We start from the raw sequence: 25,701 nt of genomic DNA, 5'->3' as shown, positions 1-25,701 counted from the left end.
ATTGCTTTAAGGTTGTTGTATAACGTATTGTGTTCGTCGATATGGATACGTGTATATATGTTCTCTCTCATGTCGTGTACATCTGGTTCACGAATCTGTCGCATGGGTGTTACTCGTTGTTTATAATAAATCTTAAACACCAACCTCGATTATAGGCAGTACACGAACTTGATCTAACCTCTCGGAACAAAATTCCAAATTTATCATAAATCACGGTGTTTTCCTTCCTCGACAGCACCAGCAGCAGCAGCAAGACGGTAGCCTACACGTACGAAGCATTCTTCGTGTCGGATGGCCGGTCGAAGCGTCGCAGTGTGAATACAAATGGCGCCGCGGTGCCTGACAAGGAGGCTGCTCAGCCGGATAGGCCAAAGTTCACGTGCACAGAGTGCGGCAAACAGTATGCAACCTCGTCGAACCTGTCCCGGCACAAACAGACGCATCGTAGCCTCGACTCTCAATCGGCAAAGAAGTGTATTCACTGTGGCAAAGCGTACGTGAGCATGCCAGCACTGGCGATGCACGTGCTGACCCACAAGTTGGCCCACAGCTGCGGCGTCTGTGGCAAGATGTTCTCCAGGCCTTGGCTGCTACAAGGCCATCTGAGAAGTCACACGGGAGAGAAGCCATACGGGTGCGCGCATTGCGGCAAAGCGTTCGCCGACCGGTCGAATCTACGTGCCCACATGCAGACGCATTCCGCGGACAAGAACTACGAGTGCTCGAGATGCCACAAAACCTTCGCTCTCAAGTCCTATCTGAACAAACACCTGGAGTCCGCTTGTTTACGCGACGACGAGATGCCGCCGCAACAACAGCAACAGCAACCTGCTACCAATGGTAGCAACGCGACGACGCAACATCAACAGAGCAACAATCGTGGTTTGTAGCAGCGCTTCGACGACAGGAAGACCACGACCAGGCGCCTCGACGCCCTAGAGACCGCTGCTAGGGAGAGCTAGCGGTCGTTCCCAGCGACGCCCGGCTAACCGGGACGACGAGGCAAGATCGATGGAAGAAGATTGACGGGGATGAGGAGGGAGAGAGGGAGAAAGAATAAAGGTTTGCCGTAGGTTTTAAGTAGAAAAGTGCCAGTAGAGAAAATGGAGGATAATAGAGAGAAGTAACCTAATGGTAGATGGGTAGAGGGTGAAGAGAGGGGGAAATGATAGGAGTGTGTCGGTTTCTTAAATAATGTCTAACATTAATAAAAACGTCCAATAATGTTAAGTCTTAAAACGAGCAGAAAGAGAAAAAAAGAATAAAAAACAAGATGAAACGACGATGGATAAAGGAGAGAACGATGAAAAAAATAAAGATGAGATGAAAGAAACGAGAACAAAGAACACGTCGAACGGTGACGTCCACACTGCAGTCTAGTCACTCTAGTCGATTATATCTAATACATTATGATATTATATTATTATATTATATATTATATTATTATTATATATATAGTATATTTACTAGCGCGTACGGTTCTAGTCGCGAGCTCGTTACGGAGACACACTATTTATTGATACTTAGCTGCCTAAATGAAATAACGAATAAAAAGAAAATTCTTCGAGGATTAAACAAGAATTACACACGTACACGCATATAACAAACCAAGGGGGACACACACCATGATATAACGATATTAACGACGATAACGAAGCAGATTATTAGAAGGAAATTAAAAGACGATAGATTCGGCGCAATAACGACTCAATTAGAAGAAGGCTCGACTTAACCACGAGCTAATGAAATTTCCGGCCGGTTTTCGATTCTCCCCAAATCCTTTCCCCCGCGAGACCCTGCATCGACGCTCGTCCTCAGCGTCCTAACGCCAATGCATTGGCGACACGGGTATCGAATCGTGTCTAGAGATCGATTCGTCGCTCTCGTTGAAACGTACAGTCGTCACCGGACCATTCTGTTTCTTTCGAAGAGCACCGGTTCGAATCTCGAGACGATCGGCCCTCTCCCATGTTCCTTTTTTCGATGGCTCCTTCCACGGTTGGACCACAATTACACTCGACCACAGGGCGATCGACGGATGATGGATACTCTCGATACAGGCGCTGGTGCAGGGCTGTACGTTTCTTTCGATGATAAGGAAGGAGGTTGTATATAACTCGCTCGTGTAACTTGTTTTCATTTTTCTCACGTTGATTGTTAGATCTCTTGGCGGCCGTTTGATGGTAACTTCTGCGGTTGAGTAGTGAACAAGGGAGTATTTGATCATTAGCAACCTTTTCAAGAAAGACATAAAAAAGCAAAAACCGAGATTCAATTTTATGTAGACCATATGTAAAGGACTTGAAGCATTCGAGTAGACAAAATCGGGCTAATTATTTAGGCAGGAGAGAAAAATGAATCTCCCATTCGTTTTATAGAAATAAGCAGAAAATTCGAAGATTCTACGCCATACATTGCATAAGAATTATACCGGACGAAATAATAATGCGATAGATGTCAAAAATTTCCTTGCTCGCCATCGTGTACCTCGACCATCCCAATACGCTCTACGTCATGCAAAACCGTTCCATTCTTACGAACGACAGTTCGCGGAACTCCTCAACTTTTCAAATATTTAATTCCATCAATTTTCTCGTCGTTATTTTTACCTCGCACAGAAGAACACGGCTCCCATAAAAGAAGGGGGAGAGAGAAAAAAACAAGAGAAAGTCATCGACAGTGATGCGTGGCATAGAACGTGTTAACGACACGTGGACATCGATCGAACCGCCTCGAGGTCGTCGTATTTCCAATACTTCCAACGTGTTCACAGTTTTTAGCGATGTTACACGATCGGTTATATAGAAGCTCGAATACGAAATAAAGTAATATTCTAAGCGCGTTTACACGCGTACGCGTGTACACGTTTACATTACACAGTAGGTATACATAAGAACACGTAGAAGAAACAGACAAATATACACAGACACACGACACGAAGCGCGTTACACGTAATATTTAGAGCAGATTCGAGTAATAGATGCGTAACTTTGTTATACACATATTTTATAGAAGCAATATAACGAGTAAGGAAAAAAAAAGTAATAATGACGACGCGTACGGTCAAAAGCAATGTTTCGACACAACGAATTATATAATTATACATATAGAGGCGAACATCGAAGTTTAACGTGATGGAAAACGATGATTTGCTTCGGCAGAAACTTCTTCGATCGTCTGAACCCTAACCACGCTCTTCCGTTTTTCGCGATCGTCGTTCTAAATTGGCGCCACGACCAGTCGGATTTCGCGACTCGTAAAAATTCATCGTTTCTTCCTCTTTTAAACTAAAGCAATATCTTCGAACGTTCCAACGAATAGGCCGCTTCCATTTTAGAATTTAACGAAAGAAAATGATTGAATATTTATCGGTTCGATCGTGGGAGAGATCGACTAATCAGTGGCTTCGTGGTTTGCCTTTTAACGATGGAGAATGCGCTTCGTAAGGCTTAATTAGCTTCTGAGATTTTTTAAACGGGCCTATAATCAAGTAAGTTTCGTGCAACGAGTGGAACACCAATCTAGTCTTAAAAAGAAATTCCGTTTAAGTATATTTTATATAACGAACAACGACCTTCGCTCCGAATGATAAACGTAGTGTTAGTGACGCATGTAAATTCCCACACTGTAAGCAACGCAACGATTACACATCGAAATTCGCGAATCCTTTTATCGTAATATTAAACGTAAATTCTTGGAACTACGTTTTGTAGAAAAACAAAAAAAAGAAAAACAAAGAAACATTTCGAAACAACGAAAAGGGTGTGTCAGCGAAATCCGACTGAAAAATCCGACCTCCGCTTCATTCGACCAACTTTTTCTCCGAAAGCAACGATTACAGCGCGCCGAATAATTCCCGGAAAAATAACGAAAAGGAAGAAAAAGAAGAGAGGAAAAGTATAGAGGGATTGAAAAAAGAAAAAAAGAAGGAAATACACGCGAAACACGATCGCGAGAGAACAAAGAAGAGCGTGGATCAGTGCCAGCTTGGGAAGAGCTGTCGCGACGATCCAACGAGTCCTTTTGTATTAATTATTGCCGACAAATAATTACCGCGTTGCATGTACAGAGTAGCCGACCTCACCGCCAAAACAGTAAAAAGAAGCAAAAAATTGCAAAAAAAAAGAAATATTAATCGCGAGAAAAAATGGAGAAACGAAGCACCGGAGAACAGAACACACATGAACACGTCTTGTACTATACTTTGTGTTTTCGCGTAGCGCTCGTACGCTCGCCGTTGGATTCCACCGAGGGCTGTAGGAAATTTTAGACTCTAAAGAAATGTTAGAAGTCTTTCCTCTCTATGGGATCCAACGATCGAGTGGATGAGAAATCGATCGATCCCAAAAAGCTTTTCTAGTCCTCGCCCTCCCCTTCGTGCATGGTGACGTTTGTTTCGTGAGTTTTCTCGAAAACGCCGTGTACCGCGTGCAGCGATTGCGATTGTCGCATACGTACGAACGTAGAGCAATAAAATACTAAGCAATACTAACGAATTAACGAGTTAATTAACGAGAAACGAAGTAAAATGAAATTAGTACGTCGGTCCGGGTAGAGAGCAGAGACATTTTAACCGAAGAAAAAAATATAAAAATAAGAACAAAAAAAAAAAAGTAATAAAGAATTAACGAAGTGCACCGTTTGACGCGTGTTTGTTGATTTGGTCGACCGAAAAAACGCAAATAAAAGGCATGTGCGAGGATAAACGTAGAAAACATAAAACAAAGAAACTAGGACGAGAGAGAGGAGCGATCTGAATAATCGTTGATCGCGCTCCTTTCCAGTTCCTCCACTTTGCTTTCGATCGGAGAATTCTTGACCACCGGCACTAATCGTCTCCCGGTTTTTAGCTACTGATTTCATTGTTCTTCATTACGTATAGTAATTATCTTTTACGAATTGTTATCAGTATTATTATTATTATTATTATTATTATTATTATTAACGTTTTTGGCATCATCGTATTTATTATTGTCATCGGTATTTATTATATTTATTTATTAGTACTATTATTATTATCAACGCCGTGTACCTTTATTTACCTCCATATAAATTCATCTTATTTCGTTGCTGTTGTTTGTTGTTGTTACGTATAGTCATATCCATTATCACTGGTGATAATGCTATCATTTGTAACTCTCCAGTTTGTCATCGATCATCTGTTCTATGGCGATTATAATTTTTGTTGTTGCTAATACAACGAGTCGATACAACGATCGGTATCGTTAAAATGCATCGCGCGAGGCAACGAAAATAAATGTTCGAAAAGGGAAAACGAGGCACACACAATCTCTGTCTTTATTTTTCTCTTGCTTCCCGCGGCCGCTCTGATGAAAACAAAATGCAATATGGCGTCGCGAATTGCACGTCCACCAAATAAAGCTGCTTCTATTCACGAGCCAGATTCGCGTGTACAGTCGTTGGTCGACGTAATTGGCCGACATAATTGAGCTTCTGGAGCGTGGTGATCGCATAAAGTCGTAGATTTCCGGTTCGAGCGAGGCGGAAATTTCAACGCGCTTAATATATCTGGAAGCTTCATTTCACCGCCGTATTGAAAGACTCCGAGCGACTATTCGAAGGCAATGTATTTTTGTATTCTCTGTTTACGGCGTCAGGGAAATATTTTGGAATAACACACGCGTGGAATTATATATATATGTACGTTTCTAGTGATAAGCTTGAATTATTTTCTATGGAACGTAATTGATAATTATAAGATTCGTAAAGCGACAATATTTATTTTCGCGATTTTTGAAGAAAATCTACCCGGGGATTAAAAACACGAAGAGACAGATATTCTTTTTTTAGTCTATCTTTTTTTTTCGCTAGATTCAGGCGATTAAAGCAAACCAAAGTCGGCTGATCTCCAATTAGATTGGTCGACGATAGGAGAAAAAAATTGGGCGGTGGATGCAAATATTCGGAGAGAAGGTTGGACTCCGAGTTCGTTACTGGAAATTGCACCGGTTCGTTACGGAAGTCTCACGGACAATTAAACTATTTTAATTGACCAGCCAGCGAGACCATTTCACGTTTGTCCTAACTTCACGGCGATATTAACGGCCGAAAGCGATTCCCGAACTAATTAAGAGTTCTTTTCCGCTCTGCCCGTGGAAAATTCGGCCTCTGTTTTCGACCGCCCACTTTTCTCCTGGCCTTACTGCTACGTCGAGAGAAATAATCGTTAATCTGTCTGTTTTCGCTGAGAGAACCATCTTTTCTTGAGGAAAACAGTCAATCAGCGTTAAAAGGCCGCGAGTAATGAACTGTATCTTCTTCTAACTTTGTGAAAAAGCGATTAAGAAAGAATAATTTCTTCAAGAAAATTTCTCTAAATTATTGTAATGAAATCTACAAAGGAAAAATTAACGAATTTCACGATTCTTGATGAAGCTTCCGATTCGATGCGCTCTTATGCACGACATGCACCACGAAACCGGAAGTAGCGCTTAATGATCGAATAACGCGCTTCAGTTAAAGGTTCTAAGAATTATTAGCTTGCACAAGGATATTTTTCATACCGATCTCACGAGAGCCATGAAAATGAAGAAAGACGAACGCTTTTGTACGCCACATCTGTGTCGCGCATCGATATTCAATTATTATCAAAAGGAAACACACACCACTTAACAATTGTTACGTAATAACGTAAAACACCAATTCGACGAGTTTGCAGAAAGTAGAGATTTTTAGAAACGACGACACCGTTCTGGCAAAAGTAGCAGCTTCCCAGTCTAGTTTTCTTTTCCCTTTCTAAGAAAACTTTGCTCGTCTTGCCCGATTAAACGAAGGAAAAACAAACGCGCGTATCTCTTAAACAATGTATTCTGTACATACATACGTACGTACGTATATATCTATACATTACGTAAATATATAATGCATATATATACATAAAGATTTCCTAAGCTACATTTAAGGAAAACATTTACACGTACGCACGAACACAAAACTACGTACTCTATTAGATAAATCTATCGTGTAGCTCTGTAATTCGTAGTCTAATTTTCCTCTAATTATAGCGAACGTCCTTCGCTTATCTACTAATCGCTTTTCGCTTTTGACGTTATTTATGTTAGCGTTACTCGAACGGACAGCGCCGCGCGTTTTTATTCGCTAGAACAGCAGCATAAATAGTTGCGCGAAGTTCGTCAATTGAAAATTTCATGCAATATTTACTCTATCTTAAATTATCGATCTGTACTAATGTAAAATTATATCGAAGTTCATTGAAATGATCGTAAGTGAAAATTCCTTAAACGAGAAAATCTGTGGCGAGTTTGGAATAAGAAATTGTTTATACCACACAGAATTTGTGATGCTGAGTTAGCACTGTCAGCATCCCTAACATTTTTGACAGATCGTAATTACAGAAATGAAACGATCAAGAATATCGCGGTCTTTTACAATTGTCGATCGATCAAAGACAAGTTCGTCGCAACTATCGCTGCTTCCAGCTTCCTCCTGTCCGCGACTGTCCGTGCTATTCCTTCTGTTCCTATCTCGAGTGTCTGTGCACTTTCGTGAATTTCTATCGACGGCTGAGATCTTCGCCGTGTCTATTTCCTGTCTCCCTCGAGTGTCGATCGATGATCAACAAGAATCTTCAACTACGTTTGTCCGACTTTCCTTCTCAATCGGAAAATCAATCTCTAAGCTCGTCGTGTCGTCTATCTCGCCGCAGTTATAATTTCTTATCTTCTTCTGGAAGAAACATACAAATCAGAAGATATATATCTTTAATTGATTGTAACATCACTATTGGATACTATTGACTATCGTAGGATGCTCTTAAGTTCCTGTACAATCATGTTGTGCAACAGTTAAATACTATTATATAAAGCGCATAAGACTTTCTCGATCACATGATCAGACGGTAAATCCGGCAATTAAATTCAATTTGCTCACCTAGCGATCCTCTATCGCGAAGAGTAACCAGATGCGACCTACATCGCTGATTCGAATTGTTCTCGAATGCAATTTTCTGTGTTATCGACGCGATCGAATTAATTACATTTTGATCGCCAAAGGAGAGGGCCAGTTACGAAACCAATTTTCCGACAGTATTTCCAAAATATTGCTACGATTAATTTTAATCGAAAATACGATGGGACTCAAACGACTCGACGAGCTTTCTCGTATTCCATCGTGAATTATTTTGATAGTCTATGAAGTTTCCAAAATATGGTTAAAGTAATCAAGAATTTCCTCAAAGTATCTGTCGAACGAGAATCTCTCCACGACCAAAGACTATCAGAACGCTCTGCACTGTCGCTAGCAATTCTCCGAAACTTTGTCTGAACTTGGAACACTGTCGCGCAATCTCTCCTCTGACTAAGGCTACGTTTCGATCTTCGCTGTAGTAATTTAACAGTCGAACGAATAATGTCAATGAGAGCAGGCGGAACACAAGTAACGTTAAGTGAATCTTGTCTTGTCAGACTGACGCGAACAAGCAACGCGAACACATTGTGGGAACACATTCGTTATTTCGTCGCTTTACTCGTATAGTTTACGGTTTTGTGTAAGAGAGAGAGAGAGAGAGAGAGAGAGAGAGAGAGAGAGAGAGAAAGAGAACAGCAGAGACAGCAAAACTCACAACGTCAGTAACTAGCGATCACCAATTCTGCTACGTTTTAAGGACGAGACTCTCGTTCCGAGATAGTGTCGTTCGTGTTATATGAAGCGGCACGTTATGGTTGTCGGTGAGATGTTGTTGATCGAGATGACTATAACGATGGATGAACGACATCCTGGACGCGTCGCGTTTTATAATCCTTCCAACAAAAGCCTTGACAATTTTTTAACTATTCGTTAGTTGCCTTAGTATAAGCGAAAAGAAAAAAAGAGAAACAAAGAGGGAGAGGAGGAAATTAGATGAAGAGGATGACGAAGAAGATAGACGAGCGAACGCTTCTCCGACGCAATTTCAAGTAATGATTAATCCCGTGATTATATTGTACTTGGCACCGGTGCTTCTCTATCTGCAATATTAGAACATTTCAGTTCAACGAATATTTATTTGCCGTTTGAAAAAATATCGTAAATAGTTCAGACTGTATTGTTGAAGGGCGAGAAATACTATCGCAATGACCACCACGGCAGACCATTTTTAGACAACCGCTCATCCCCCTGTTCCAAGATGAATCGGACACTCGTTATAAACGTGACCCCTCAGTTGTCGCATTATAAAGCGAGCCAAAGATTGTTCCTGGTTCGAACCGCGCCCGTGGCTTATTTAGTGAACGTGACTATATTACCCGTAGAAAAGAAGCACGAATCGAACGCCTGAACCTTCGGATGAACATAAAACGCGGGTCCTTTGTCTCGATTTAATATAATATACACGCAATATAGGGATAGTCGATAACTTAGTGTACACAGTTATGATATATACGATATATTATCATACATAATATATTTTATATATTCCGAACGAAAGCGTAAACGATAATTTATTTAAGGGAACTCGTGTAGCTTTCGCCAAACGTGATTTTTCGTGTAAGACATGAACTCACTAAAATTTAAGCCACACATAAGGAGTACAACACTACCCCTATTATTCCGTATGTCTCGACAGATATATCCATATTATATATACGGGAATCGAGAACGCAGCCTCGTTTTGCAGTAGGTTCGAGGAGGCCGAGTACCTTCGACTCCGTCGATGATAATAAGATGCGCTTAATAGCACGACATCACTTAGAGAACGATGTGTTCAGGATCTAGTTCTAGCGTTAAGTACATATGTACGCACCAAGGTAGCCACCGGAAGCGTATTTCTCACGATCGATTCATCCGTGCTCAGCGGACCTTATTTTCGTCGGGTTTCGTTCGCGCTGGAGTTTCCATTTGTTTCTCCGCTCGTGGTTATGCCGATTACTATCAAAGATACGGTACGTATAGAAAGACATTCGTTCGAATATATTTATCGTATAAAACGACGATATATTCGTAAATTAGGTTATCACTTTGTTTTTTAAACATACCACTGTCGATACGCAAGTGTAGAGGCAATCTTTCGAAAATTGCTTGATTAATAGTTTGTTCTTCTGAAATTCAAAATTTGAAGCGTATATTGAGGAAGGTTTGAATATAAAAGATGTATAACATACAAATAGAAATTACCTTGAATGCCAGGTACCCATCCTGACGATGTGACGAATTTTCGAACACGAATAATCAGGATAATACGTATTAACACTTCGCAACTACGCTGACACTTCATGCTTGATTTCGTTTCAAACGATTACTTTCGTTTTCAATCTAATCTCACGAATTTACTTAAAAATGTCAGCGTGTATGCACCTTCGATAACATTGCAGAGAGCAACGACACAACATTGAACACCACTGTTTCACGGTATCAACAACGAAAAGATCGTTCTTGTTGCAACAAACCGCCAAATATTGCTCACCTTAGTTCCTCGCTGATCGCGCCACCTGCAAAACCGTCGAGGTCTATAAAGCTATGTACATAGATTTACGCGTATGCACACGTAAATTTGAATATCGAAGCGCGATCGTGCAACAGCACCTCTTTATTTCTCTTTCGAAAGGTTGAAAAAGCAGAGGGACACGAAGAGCTCGGTACAGTCGAATACGATAAAAGGCTAAAGATAGAAAGAAAAATAATTCTATTTTATATTTTAACAGAAGCGATGCAACGAAGAAAGAGTTCGTGATGTTTCATCAGTAAACTGCGGATGTGTTTATGCATCTATAGATAATTAAGTGCAAAAGTCTAGAAAATATATGTATATAACAGGCAAAAATATATAAGGTATCCAAAGCCAAGTGCTTGTTGTATTATTTAGTAAGTAAAACAAGTTTCCATTTAGGTTCCATTCCTTTGGTTATCTTTACGAAGATAAAAGGTTGCATAAACACAAACATTCGCAGTTTATTTATTAGGAACAGGACGAACGAGGACAGTCGCGTAATAAATCCGAACGCTCACGCACACTCTTGATGCATAAACACAATATGTTATATATACACTATATACATCCATAGTATATACATATGTATATGCATTAGCGGATTAACGAAACTTGCCTAATTATCGCCTACTACGGATTAATTACACCATTCATCTGTCTTTATCGATCCTTTCGTTCGGTCGCATCTGTTTCCCTTTGGTTCCCCTTTCTCCGCGTTCTATAGTGTAAATAAGAAGCTCATAGAGACGATGTAACGATGTAATGGAATTAGTAGGATTAACAAAATAGTAGCAAAGGTGAAAACTTTAAAGCATATAGTATATAAGAGTCTCACGAGACGAGGTACACTATAAAGTAAGTAATGTTATACTGGCGAGAACTGGGTTCCCAGTTGGGCCAATATTCGATAAATATCGGCGTGAAGGATCTAGTTACTTTTCTTTTATCTCCTTAGTTCGTTCGTGATCGTAACGGTCGTTGCCTTTTTCGGATGGTAGAAGGCAGAAGCCAATCTCAACGTGACATTGCCCGGATTCGTTGGTCATAAGCATAAGAATTAATTTTAAGTTTCTTCGCTTCGCGAAACAACTTGTGTGATACAGTCACCCGTGGTTTTACATGTTTCCCCAGTTTCTTGCTGCTTCTCGACTGTATTTTAAGAGTCACGACGAATCGTGCAAAATTTAAATACTGCATAATTTAATTTAAAAAGATTTGTTCTGGAAATTACTGTATATCGAAATAGATCACACAGGCCAGATTAGGGATAATAATTATAAACTTAATTAACGTGGATGCTAGTAAATATGGAACGTAACTGTGTAAATTGCAATATACGTCAATAGTAATTTCAGTTGCAGCTGATATCAATCGCGTACAGTATCGTAATTGCCAATACCCACTAAAACATATATTGGTTAGCTACCAATGTCATATGAGTAGTTATCGATCGTAATTAATAATCGTTAATGCAATTCTGCAGAAAAATTGAAATCAGTTTAATTGAGTTTGCGATAACGTTGGACAGTTATCTATTTTTTTTTTTTTTTTTTTTTATTCGACAGAAACTGGGGTAACGATATATGAATTTCACGTATGATTAATCCTTAAACGCTGATTGCATCCGGTGACCTAAATCCCAGTAGATTCCTAACCTAATTGCAGGCACATGACACGGGGCAAACGTAACACATACAAAATCGGTAAATTCTCGGATAATTTCTCGAATATAGGTTTGGGATGTTATACGTACGTGATTACAAGGCTAAAATCACTGAAATTGGCGATCGCTTTAACGTGGAGATGAAATTTATCGAGGATCGTTAGATGCAAAGAAATGCTGGGTTGAAGAGCCTTAATGAGAGAAGGGAACCTGATGGGTAATCGAATTTATTGAAAACTTCGCAAGGAACACATCGGACGTTTTCGTTGTCGTTTTAAAAATTTATGTTTCGTTCTTAGGAAAAGTGATATCATGCATTCATAAAGAATTTGATATAAAAATGAGAAATTAAATTCGATCGAACTTGTATTTGAAACTGTTGAGAAATTGCTCGTAAAAGCTGCATGGTGGACATCAGTTTCGTGAATAATCGCATCGCGTGCAAATCTTTCATGTATACACGAACGTGTTGAGAAAACAAGAAGAGTTGCACGCAACTTTACAGCAATAATGCTCAAACACGAGATTAAATGGCTACTTGTGTAACCACATTTGTGTCGTCGATGTTTAATGTTCGTGGAACAAGAAAATTAGTAAAAAAAAAAATGTTGTATTAAATGTTCAATTATACTTGGTGTAATACTCAATAAGGAAATAAGAAAACGTGTCAATAATATTATTATATGGAACGCCATGTTTTTTAAATTGAAACGACTGGACCACACGGACGATCGTCGAAGCGGCAGCGAACGTCGCGTTTGTTGCGAACTGGCGCTTCGACGCGAGCTCAAAGATGAAAAAGTGATACCTTAATTTCGCTGATAAATTAACGATTCGGCTCATGTCTGATAGTAGAACTAGTCGCACGTACTCCAGTCAAGTCAAAAGCAATACTCGAATGTAGAATAATTTTTCGTGTGTAATGTCCATGAGTATGTACAAATATTCGAACACCGTTAAGTATGGAAACTTCGATGATTGACCATATTCGATAACACGATAACATGTTGCGAGTGAAACTTGTAACACGTCTCAATAGATGGTCGAAGTTCATAAATCTTAAACACGTAGGAGTCGCACAGTCTCGTTTGAGTTGAATTAACAGAAAATATATACGTATAGAAAATAAAAATTGATGCTGGAAGAAAGTTTCATTTAAAAAAAAAAAAAAAAAAAAAAGGAAGAAAAGAAAGACAAGCGCGTAGTTTCGTTTAACACATAAAAGGAGATGGTTAATGGTAATTGACAGAAGTATGAAAGTTCGAGCATGCTATTGGGTCATCGTTACAAGATTATCTACATAAGCAATAACACATTACGCCGCCTAATAATCATTTTAAAAAATGACTCCGGGTTCCCACGAGACTCGTTCTATGTGTGACACTCGATAGCAAACGTCCAACGAGAAATGCGCGCGATCGATCGATCAGTATTGCTCAAGGAACTAGAAACGAGTCAATAACGAGTCAATAAATTCGTAAGAGTCTCGTTAGTTTAATTAAACATTGTAGCAAGCTAACCAAAGTTTATAGCAGTGATATTAAGTACAAAAAAAAGAACAAACGAAAATAAAAAAAAATCGTGAAATTTCGTAGTCAACAAATGCAACTATGTATGTATATGTTAGTCAAATGTCACTTTCTTCGCTCTTCGATGTTGTTCGCGCGCATTTTCAGTCAGTAAGAAAGATCGGACAAAAGTGATCGTCAAAGATGCCGTGGTGTCGATAATGAAAACAAACCTACAAAAAATATTTTGTACTTACATATAAACGAATGGTTCGATTTTAGTGGGAATCTACTGATGATCACTTTTTTCACTTCTCGTGTCACAAGAAATTTCTCTCTACGACTCTCACTGTTCACTGTATTTTCCACTTCGTCTGTGACCTATATGCGCACGAGAAAACATCAGTCGCAAGATCTGCAAAGCGTTCGCAATTAATAATTAAACTTTAACGAACATAGTAGACACTGAGTATAACGACGCTGGTGTTTTGTGGACGTAGAGATCTCACGTTATACCTTGTTTCTATATGAACGATGAAAATGACTAGGTGAAAAAAGAATCTTTTCTTTCGCGTATCTAGCAAAGATAATAAAATCTGTTCCTTCTACTTTGAGTTCTTTAGATCGAATTTTTAAAACAGATACGGATAACCTGTGAAGAACTACGTCCGGAAACAAGTGCGAAAATGTAACAGAAGCCTCTCGCTCGAAATTCTCCTGTCTGTCGCTATACCTTTTCCTGTTTCGGCTTCGACTTTCCGTCTCCATGTGGCTTTATTCTTCTCTACCAACCAACTTCTCTATTATTACATATATCGCTTCCTGTCTAAACAACGTAAAGCTTGGTAGAAGGGTTAGCGGACACAAAACGACAAAACTGTTCGCCTACTCCCTCTACACTGTTTTCTATTGCTTCCCTATTCTCTCACTATCTGTCTCTGGTAACCTTTTGTAAATCGAACGAATTCTGTTAACGAAGATGGTTTGATGATTCTTCGTCAAGGTGGTACGCGTGAATTTTGATTCGATTCCGTGACGTTTCTAGCTTTAAGAAACGACTATCTAAACATAGAGGTCTGTCTTTGGAACTGCGAGCTTTCCTTATCGAAAAAAAGGAGACTAACAAGGTTGATAGATACATAAATTTGTAGCGCAGTTTGTTGTTTTGGGATAGTGTAAGAACGAGATAAGAGCGTCAGGGGTATGGAACGAGAAAGAATAAGAGAGGAAGAAAAAAGGAGAACGAAGAAAAAAGTGCCTATATACATCAGTAAAATAATTCGTTAGCGTGCATTTATGCGTTTCAACGAGTACGGACAGTGTCAATTACAGGTAAAAAGAAGCGACAAACAAGATACATGTGCGTGATGAAGACGAAAGATACGAGCAAGGATACGACGAAGCAATATCGAGTGACGATCCGAGATTACAAAACGCTTGCGAGTACCAATTATTAACAACGACTACGACGATGATGATAATGATTGCGAACTATGATTACTATTATTGTTATTATTGATTGCGAACCTAAATTAATGAGCTAATCGCCGTGGAGTGTCGCTCGGGTTCTGCTAGGTTATGCTAATGACGTTCGAGATAGATATTTTGCGATCAATTAAAAAATCGTTAGCCTGGAAGTTAATGAAACGAACAATACGAGAACACCAAATTGTATAATATAATTATGATATCGTAGGACGCAGTAAGTATCAATGCGTATTATTAACATTATATAGCAGTGTATTATCGTTTGGAAGCCAGCTTGAAATTTACGTTTAATGTGACGAAGAAAACGTCGTCGTTTAGCTGAAAAATCGTGCTTCCAAAGCATCGTCCCACGTAGATCCTCGTGAGCTCGTTCGACGCATACCACGGCGCGTTAGGGACGGATGTGATATAAGGTGAACCTTAACCTAACCTATAACGCATATAGATATTGATATTGTATGCATTGTGATAGTATTCTCGAGGAAAAACAAAACGACACACACCAATTCAACAACAAGAACAAGAAAAGAAAAATAGAACAAACCGCGTAAAAAAAAAATCCCTGCCTCCTCCAAAGTGCGACTGATATTTACAGGATATTGTTCCAATTGGATGCTCCCAAGGAAGCCGGGGTATTCAAAAGCAATAACTTCGTAGGCGGTCGCGGATCCTCGATGAGGTTCCTTTGCGACCGATTAATATAAATAATAATAACGGCGCAAAAAAAAAGTATGAATAGGCCGATGAATTTTTAACCTTAATAATTTTAATTGTAATGATGACTTAGCGGTGCAGGATCACATACCGACGTTACAAGTCTGGATCACGAACAGTCGAACATACACACACGTACACACTAACGTAGTGAACAATTATTTGCTACTCGTTACGATAATAAACTACCGAGAAAGGAAATGAATAATTAGCGAAGAAGAGAGCAAGAGAGAACGAGTGTGTGTGAAAGAAGAGAATACGAGCAAGAGAATGGTAGGCATAGGCGTAGATAATGAATCATCTTTACACGAGCGCACGCACGTGCGCGCGCGCACCCATCCACATAGTCATGTAAACACAGACACACCATACAGTGAGCCTAATAAATGATTTAGTAAGAGTTATTATTATAATTAAAGAAGAAAAAAAAAAAGAATGAGAAAAGGCGAGGAGACTAGCGATGGCTTTTATAAGATGAAGTAATACGATGCAGCGCGACAAAACGCGCACCACTGGTTACATTGATATACATAAATCTATTATATATATAAATATATATATATTATATACATAAAAAAATATTATATATATTATAGTATTCGAACTTTAGTTCGAAGAAAATAGCGACGGTACGACGAGTGGGTAGAGAGCGCAAAAATAATAATATTATGTTTCGTCGTAAAAATTTGAAGAAAATGTGAGCGAGAATGAGAGAGCGGATATGAACAAAAATTGTCAAATAGAAGAGCGAGAGGGACGTGAATGAATGTAACAAAAAAAAAAAAAAAAAAAAAATGGAATAACAGTAACAGAAAGAATGAAAGAGTAGAGAAGTAAATGCAAAAAAAAAAAAAATAATACAATTGTGCAGGCATCCATATTTTATAGCTTTTACGTAAGAAATTAAACCGTACACACGCAGAACGCGAAGTTAACTATATATATTTATATAGATACGTTGACACGGTATTACCGATGAAATTATATCGAATTACTGGTAGGCTGGCGTTATTACAATGATTTATCGCTTTGATGATTAGTACCGTCGTTCGCGTTATTGCGCGTCAACGCGTGAACTTAAACAGATACACAACCCGAGAAGAAAATCACAACACGAAAGCAACCGAGTTACTTAACATTCGATAACGATTCTTTTATCATCGTTATTACTAAAATCAACTGTCGTTCTTGCTACTATTATTTTCATTTATAATTACTATTATTACCGGTTATCGTCGGTCGGATATTATTATTTATCGCGACGTTATAATTCTCATTGAACGGTGATGAAGAGAGATACCAGTTATATTATATCTATTAACGGAAAAAAAAATAATACAATTATACCTTGCATGACTACGTAGGGCTATACTGCCGCCGAAGCAATACAAAGAGCAATATAGAGTTAAAAGGTAATTAACGAGATTAAAGGTACTAAAGGTAAACGATATTAATAACCGCGGAGAAAAACGCCGTAGATATTATACACTGAACACTCGACACTACTCTTCTTCATGACACTTTACACACACGCACATAAATACAGAAATACGTATTAACACACATAAGACACGCAACATGACAGAACACAAACAGAGACACGCACGATCATAATTACTTACACGCATGAACGCCCAGATACTCGGGACACAAAACACACCACAGGTGGACACTATGTATAGTCATTAATTTATTCTGACCGTAGTGCTAATTGTACTTAGCATTTACGTAGATGACACTAATTGCCTAGGTCGACCAGCTCGTCCGGGGTTCCTGTTGCCGTACGAGTTACACCCTCCTCTGATCACCCCTTTAACCTCGCCGGTATATTTCCCTTCCGCGACGCGAACCGAAGCCACGATCGTCGTCGACGATGTAATTTCCTACGGTGTATCCGGCGGCAACGGCGGGAACCCTCGTCGATCGAATTTCGCCTAATAATGAAATAATAAAAAAAAAAAAGGTAGCGATATAGAGTTATTCGTAGAATCGCTAATGTATTACACTCGGTGCCTGTGACAGCTGAGTTAGCTATCCGTTCGAGAACGAAATGATTGACAATACATTGTTGAATAGAGAGAGTGCAACTTATGAAGAATCTTCATATTCCTTCGAAAACTTTGATTACTGTTACCATCTTCCTATTTTCAGTCCATCTTCTTTTTATATATTTTATATCTTTTTTATACTTATCCTTGAGTATTTCTTATTTCTAATTTGTTTGAAACTTTTCGTAAGGTTTCTTTGAATCGTCAGAGAAATTATCTTTTTCCGATTGGAAATATTAGAAACATATTTCCATCCTCTTCTAGTCTACTCGATCCTCGATATTTTTTTATTTATTTTGTCAAAAAATGTGTTCCTAATAAATCCGTTTAGTTTATCTCTAAAGTATTATCTCGAGCGAAGGATTATTTAGCGAGCGACGGATAAAAAGGACACTAATCGCGTGTTGTTTGTTTTCGATGTCTCTATTCGACAGCCAATAATTTCCTCTATTTTCACTCTTCTAATTACCTACTCACTGATGTTTCCACATCTGGTCGATAACAAGTTCGACCGACTATGACAAAGCTGCTCACGGGTACCACCTGGAATACGTAGTATTAGCATGGTGTGAAAACGATAGTGACGCTAGATGAATTAGCTTTAAGCTTCTTTCTCGCTAAGAGGGAACCTATTATTATAATAACGATATTTACATACATTTGTATTATTTGTAAACTAGCGCTAATACAAAACTCCAATTTGTGCATCGACACGCGAAACAAGAAGAGAGTCCCGTTTCCCTGAACCCTTATTCCTGGACCCACGAAGCCCAGACGAATGAGTCAAACGAAACCAAAAAAAGAAACAAGAAAAAACAAAGAAAAAATGGTAAAAAAAAGTGAAAGAAATGGAAAATAAGCTCCCGCCCTTGTTCCTGTTCCGCTCGTTCGAACGGACTACCGTTTTTGTAACAAACAAAATACGAATATGTGAGTCACAACACTAAAAGAAAAAGAACACCAGGACACTTTCGTTTCTCCGTTCCAGTTTGTAATTTTTCGCTCTGTAACGTCTCTCGTCTATTATATGTATCTTCTCTCTCTGTAATATCGGGCCTTTTTCCTCCAAACGAAGTAAAACGAAAAAAAAATGAAGGGAAAAACGAGAAAAAAAGAGAAAAAAACGACGAAGATGAAGAACACGGAATAAGAGAACACGAACTTTACCTATCCTGACATACTTCTCATAGTGTTGGATGGTAACGTTACAAGACAAAAGGGAATAAAACGTTAATTGAGCATTGTTATCTATGTAATACAACATAGGATGTTTTGTATTATATTTTCATAATAAATAGACACGTAGAAAAAGACGTATTAACCATACCAGTGTTATTTTTTTACTCTCCATCCACTGTTTCTTAACTAAGGAAAACTTTCGGATAAATACATACTTATTGATTTATTTTCGTTTCTTTTTCTAGCCTTTTATACATACGCAATCGAAAGATTGGGATTTTTCTTTAAGACAATGATTCCCTTCTCAAAATACATGGATTATTTACAATATTTGTAGTTTATACAATATTTACAAGTCTTTTGGTTCTTTTCTTCCTTCCTTACCCCTTCTCTTCTCTCACAACGTTAAAATTAACAGAATATTCGCATTTCCGAAATGAACAATTTTTGAATTCTTCGACTTTTGGATCTTTGAATATTTAAGTTTTCTCTTAAGTAATTATTTATAGAGACTTTTAAATTCGTTGTTCATTCTTCGTTTTCTCAACCGAATTTTTAATCTCTCCCTTAGTTGACTATTATCATAATTTTACAACTCTTGCAAAGTCGATAGACAGACGTGGAAGAAGAGAGGAGTCACGGATAGCTCCGTAACAGGTCACCTGTTATATAATAGTTCCTGTCGACGTTACGAGAGGCATGAAAAGAACCTATAGAGGCGATCACGTATTGGCTCTTCCATTATAAAGCAACAACTTCGATACCCTTTCCCAGTAGCTAACAATAAAAAAGCGCGGATGTTGAACTTAAGGAGGCAGCCGAGGGCTGAGCGTAGAAGAAATTCAAGTGAAACTCAGCAGAAGTTAGCAACGTTTCAAGTACCCAGAGAATGTGGAACGTTTCGTTCACGAACCTTCTCTCGTTTCGCTTCCAAGCGTTCCTTTGCTTTAAATTTCCTTTTAATTGAAAAATAATTGAGATAACGTTGAAATTTCTCCAGTCGTTTAATGTATTTTCACCAGAAAAATTTATCTCTATCACGGTATAGCAAACAACTTTTATGATATCTTTTCGTATCTTCAATAGTTTACAAGATATTCATGAAATAACATAGAGATTACTTAATTTTTTGCTAAATCGCGATAAGTTGGAAATTCGATGAAAATCGTATCAAAGTAAATACATTGCCTTGTCAGTAATTTGATCTATGCCAGTAAATTGAAGATTAATATCTCGAATTAATGTTTCGAAATTAATCCAGCAGCATTATCGTTCCTAAATCATCTACATACAGCAGATATCATCACAACGAAGTATTATATTACACGATAACTTTGGTATGATTTAAAGAGGATATCATCGCGTTTGGAGATGATCCAAAAGCAGTGTCTTTTTTCTGACAAAAGCCACTTGTTTTGCATTTCGTCCTATGCTGACTGCGCATGTGTAATTTGTCACATTCTTTTCAAAAGAAGGTATAATATACATATGCAGTCGCAATTAATATAAGCGTTTGATCGTTTAACCTTTTCGCTGCGATATTCCCGCAACAGAAAGCGCTTTGGCATACAGGTCGAAGCAATTTATCAAATCGTTAAAATGTCTCCACTTCAAGCGGACTATATACATCATGCTATGCAACATTGGAAACCGTTTCGTTTTGTCCATTTTGAAACCGTTTCTTATTTTCTACCGTCCGGAAGCTGTAACTTGGCCCAGTTACGTAGCAAGAAGGTTAATTGGTTTATTTTATTATTTATTCTTTCCACTCTTTTGTCCTTGTTATTAGTGTAGTTCATAGCTTGCTGCTTCTATTATTTAATGTTAGACTCCGCATTGCGTTTATGGAAAATTTAAAGACATAAAAGTGCACGGAATGTACGTGAAATGCTAAGACATATAATATATATAAGGTGTTTATAAAATATAATTGTGTTTATAAAAATATGAATTGTCTCATGAAAATCCGCAACTACTTCTTACTATTTGAAGTCCTTTCTATCCACAAATTGTATCTTTATCATATCTTCTATCTAATATCATATTTATCTATGTAGTAATGTCAATATCAGCCATAGATCGATCAGATATACAAAATATACAAAAGATAGCAAATATCGCTTTGATATTTCATCGATTGTTTATGAAAAAGGAACGTGTAAATAATTACGCAATGATTCACCCAAATAAATTTGCACCACCGACGCAACTTCGATAAGTAACAGTATTGTCAGGTGAAATTCGAAACTCCGAAACTGTATTTTGAGAATTGCATACCGTGCAAAATTAGAATGCTGGTTAAGCCGATTAATATTCGGCTTACTTATTATTAGTTGGAACGAAGGTTTCAAAAGTGTCAAGATCAACTAGTCAATACAAGTATTTCTTACATTCGTATAATTTCAACAGTTTCAATACATTCATTAAAGAATCAGCATGAATGGCGCAAATGTCTACCTTTTTGTTCTTTTAATTTCATCGTTGGAATATTTCATCATCAGTTCCCCTCGGACTTTCGTTGTTGAAACACTTAGTGGACCTGTTCGTGGTTTGGTGTTGCGCACAGTATGGAATTCAGTCAAATATTCTTCGTTCAAAGGGATTCCCTATGCGAAACCACCCCTTGGTGACTTGAGATTTAAGGTGAAATTAAGTAAAACAGTTCTTTTTTCCCGAGTGTTCTTGATCTGACTTCCACTGCTGATTACAATATAAAATTTGAACCAAAAATATCAAAATAAAAATCATATGAAAAATAAGTATCCCTTCACGAGGCAAAAATAAATATTTTTTGCGTTTAACAGTGATTTCACAGACAGAATGCTTCAGTGATATTCCATATAATCGTTTCATTTATTTTGATTATTACAGCCTCCGGTTCCGAAAGAACCATGGAAAGGTGTGTTAAATGCTTTCAAAGAGGGCAATATGTGTCCTCAGTCGGATTATGTGACGAGCGTATTTAGTGGTCACGAGGATTGCTTGTATCTGAACGTGTATACTCGTGAGGTAATTATTGTTTCAATCTCGTAAAGATTTGATACTAAATAATTTCGATAAAGTTTATCGAGTTTCTGGACCAAAGACTTTAGAAGATACAATCGTTATTAATAGATCATATTCAGGGGTAAAATAAGATTGAGACCAGTTATGGTGTGGTTATACGGTGGTGGCTATATGTCTGGTCATTGTAATTCGTCCTTATACGGACCTGATTTCTTTATGGAAGAAGATGTTGTTTTGGTCACCTTCAATTACCGTCTTAGTGTTTTAGGTATTACCATTACAAACGATATTTCTTCGTTTGAAATTAATTTTTTATGGTTGCCTAATTTAGGCAACCTTTACTGAATTCGTCGAATATTAATTATACTTCCAGGATTTCTGGCGCTAAATCATCCGAACGCAACGGGTAATGCTGGTTTAAAGGATCAACAGTTGGCTTTTCAATGGGTACAAAGCAATATTGCCGCGTTTGGGGGCGATCCAGAACAAGTGACAATTTTTGGAGAAAGTGCTGGCAGCACTTCCATCGGTTTTCACATGTTATCTGAACGATCCAGAGGTACATTTTTAAAATATTCGCTATTTTTCTGTTTTTCTTGCTTTGGATTTTTATTTCTTGTTTTATATCGTTCACTTTTTCAGGACTGTTTCGTCGATCGATTAGTATGAGTGGCACACCGTTGTGCCCCTGGGCGTACCATACACCGGAACAGATGATTCAGAATGCTTATAAACTCGCTGGCTTTCTCAATTACGTACCTAAGAGCAGGAATGATTTGTTGAATTATCTTCGTCACGCACCTGCGATCGAACTTATAAGAGCAGCGGAAAAAATTGACCTGGTAATTGATCCTACTAATACTGGATTAATTACTTGGAAATTTTAATATCGTCACATATTAATTCAAATTCCATGATTTCCTATATTTCTAGAATATATTGCCATTTCGACCGACTATAGAAAATCCCGATATAGATCCTACCAACAGCTCGTTTCTAACAGAATGTCCTATAACAAAATATCATAATGGAGACTTCTATCATCACGATATCATGTTGGGTTATACTCGCAACGAAATTCTTCTCTTCCTAGGTCGTAAGTATCACGATTATCTTCTAATAATATTAATTGTGCTATATTATTGTACCGTATGATACTAAATACACTTACGTTTGACACGTTTAGCGCCAATAGGAGTGGCAAACATGATCGACTGGGCCAGAAAGTATCTCCAGAGCATAAATACACATAATGGGAAATATACTAAAGAACCAATAGCTCTATTCGCGCAAATCATATGCAATTTCTTTAACTCCAGTTACAACAAGCTGGAGAAGGTAAAAATGATTTCTTTTTAGTATCTCTATATAACAATAGTATTTCTTATCCTTTTGTAATAATATCGTTAACATTTATAGGTCGCGATGGATATACTTTTCTCTGGCCCCATAGATCTGACTCAAAGGTTAATTACCACACACAATAAGGGTCACTCTACATATTATTATAGATTATCGTATCAATCAAAGTACTCTTGGCACATAGTTGATCACAATCCATTGAATGGTACATTTTTAAAAATACATACTATGACGTTACATATGAAGAATAGAAACGTAAAACAAAATATAGAATATAAAGAATGGTATTTCTGGAATTAATTGAGAGTTCTTTCAGGGACTGCTCATTTTGACGATGTTGGATATATATTCAATTCAAATGCACTTCATGCACCTACAAATCCGAGACACAGATTCAATCGATTCAGAAAAAAGATGGTGAAGCTGTGGGCTAATTTCGCCAAATATGGGTCCGATTAATTAGAAAATGAAATAGATACCTAATTACTTATACTATTTTATATATTTATATTATATATGTTTATGTATATATGTTTTTATTTTCTCAGAGATCCTACTCCAAAGAATCATAGTCGTTCACATCTCGACGTCAATTGGACAAATTCTGGGCACAATGGTCTTCAACTGGATATTAACACAGTTTCCACGATGCATAAACGTTTGATCGATGCACAGACTGAAAGTTTCGAAAGATTGTACTACAGGATACTGCCACTGTTTTCGTCTTGCGTGAACAAGCCTATAAAATTTTTAAATTGTGTCTGATATTGTTGTATATTGTTACGCTTAATAAAATTAAGAAGAAAAGCTGTGTTCATCTTTTCGAGTTTCTTTCAACAATTATTAAAGCTCAGAACGATAATCAAAATTTTGTCGAGTGTCGTTAATATAATATTAGGATCACAAACGAAATCTCGATATTGTAACATGAAAAACATATTTTGATGAGTCAGGAAATAGTCTATCTTCAATTCCAACAAAAGAACAGTAAAAAGATAGCATTTATATGCCTAGCTTATCATTCAGATAGTAATTAACACAGATACATATAGAAATAAGATATAAATTTACATGCAAACGAATTTAAATAAACTACGCACAAAGATATCGAAATTCATTTAAATTTATGTGTACCGTTCAAAATAATCAGCAGTGTGTTGCTTCGGTAATTTGAAGGAAGAAAAGAAATCAGGAGAATAGAACTTATTCTTTTCGACCAACAAACTTCTGATTTAACATTTCTACCGTGCAAATCTCAGAGATGCTGACAAAATTCATTATCTGGTTGGTAAATTCCGCCAATCTTATCTCGGCAGATATACAAACTCAAACAAAACCATAGAAAACAATGTCATATGTTTTATGTATTCTTTTAACAACAACAATTACAATTCTTACCCGCGAATATTTATAAACTTTAGTTAGAAATTATACGTACGATATCTATAATGGATTCTTAATAACTGTAACACAAGCTGTCATGTGAAAACAGGAAAATACCTATAAGAATTTGTACATCGTCTTAATAACTCGAAATCAACGAAGAATGTGGCGTGAAATTCTTTGCTAATAATTACTAAACTCGTTTCGATATCTTTCCTTGTGAAATAGACTCGACACATTGGGTAATCATTTTCACGCGACGAAACTGTTTCTCTATACGTATGTGTTTCAAAGAATGGATCTTGGAAATAATTGGAAAATAATTTAATACAGCGATACAATTAATAAATTTTAGGTAAGTCGTACGTACTAATGTTGATCCAACTGGCTTAAAGAAGGCAGAATTGCTTTTCATGATTCATCGAATTTACAACAGAGGAGATACGAGTAAAATGTATAAAATTTGTAAAATTAATAAAATAAATAAGATTTATAAAAACGTAGAAATGTATAAAAAGCTCAGAATTTTTGACGTCAGACGATATATTTATTCGAGCATAATTTGTATTAAGTGATACGAACAGATTGCGGCGGTCCAAAGAAAAGAGTTTAAGCACATATGTTGGCCGCATAACGACGTGCGAGGCCAGGACGTCGTAAAAGAAAAAGCCCTGACCAGGATGTCGTAAAAGAATAAACCCTGGGACTTGCAAAAATGCGCAAGGGCCTTCGATAATAAAAAAAATGCCTACCAATAGAAAAGAAAACTTCCTCTTTCGGGGACAACCTATAAATGAAAATGAGAAAAAACTCGAAACAGTTACAGACGATTAGTCACAATCAATCAGTCAAAGTTACAATGTAGACGAAGTTACACCCGGAATCGCATATGGTGAATAAAGTCGA

At 37.6% G+C, this 25,701-nt stretch overlaps 2 protein-coding genes and 1 long non-coding RNA gene across 5 annotated transcripts in view; 2 read left to right on the top strand and 1 right to left on the bottom strand.

Moving 5' to 3' along the window:
* Positions 1-19,191, top strand: part of LOC100643530 (zinc finger and SCAN domain-containing protein 21) — a 30,911-nt gene extending 11,720 nt beyond the window's left edge. Inside the window, exon 3 of the mRNA XM_012310539.2 lies at positions 236-19,191. Coding sequence (XP_012165929.1) covers positions 236-890 — 655 coding nt within the window. The 3' untranslated portion in view covers positions 891-19,191. The remainder of the gene's footprint in view (positions 1-235) is intronic.
* The window catches only part of LOC110119383, a 77,964-nt gene that overhangs the window by 37,268 nt on the left and 14,995 nt on the right, over positions 1-25,701 (bottom strand). The window lies entirely within an intron of this gene.
* Positions 20,053-24,219, top strand: LOC100651405 (juvenile hormone esterase-like). 2 transcript variants are annotated; one of them, XM_003396486.4, is made up of 10 exons: positions 20,060-21,687; positions 21,916-22,053; positions 22,159-22,318; positions 22,424-22,609; positions 22,693-22,892; positions 22,984-23,146; positions 23,237-23,388; positions 23,470-23,617; positions 23,729-23,861; positions 23,961-24,219. In XM_003396486.4, the coding sequence occupies exons 1-10, from the start codon at positions 21,481-21,483 to the stop codon at positions 24,175-24,177; spliced, it is 1,704 nt and encodes a 567-aa protein (XP_003396534.2). In that variant the 5' UTR covers positions 20,060-21,480; the 3' UTR covers positions 24,178-24,219. The 2 variants fall into 2 exon arrangements, with proteins under 2 accessions (XP_020719232.2, XP_003396534.2); XM_020863573.2 differs by lacking the exons at positions 23,237-23,388; positions 23,470-23,617 and having other exon boundaries at positions 20,053-21,687.

The sequence above is a fragment of the Bombus terrestris genome, chromosome 7 (genome assembly GCF_910591885.1).
Source record: "Bombus terrestris chromosome 7, iyBomTerr1.2, whole genome shotgun sequence".
Taxonomy (NCBI): Eukaryota; Metazoa; Arthropoda; class Insecta; order Hymenoptera; family Apidae; genus Bombus; species Bombus terrestris.
Note: the sequence above shows the minus strand (reverse complement) of the source record. Positions and strands in the feature narration are given on the sequence as shown.

Bases quoted from the DNA above. Each gene is read 5' to 3' on its own strand.
- LOC100651405 (XM_003396486.4), top strand. From the start codon at position 21,481: ATGAATGGCGCAAATGTCTACCTTTTTGTTCTTTTAATTTCATCGTTG. The intron at 22,054-22,158 runs GTAATTATTGTT...CGTTATTAATAG, and splicing joins TGAACGTGTATACTCGTGAG to ATCATATTCAGGGGTAAAAT. The intron at 23,618-23,728 runs GTACATTTTTAA...GAGTTCTTTCAG, and splicing joins TGATCACAATCCATTGAATG to GGACTGCTCATTTTGACGAT.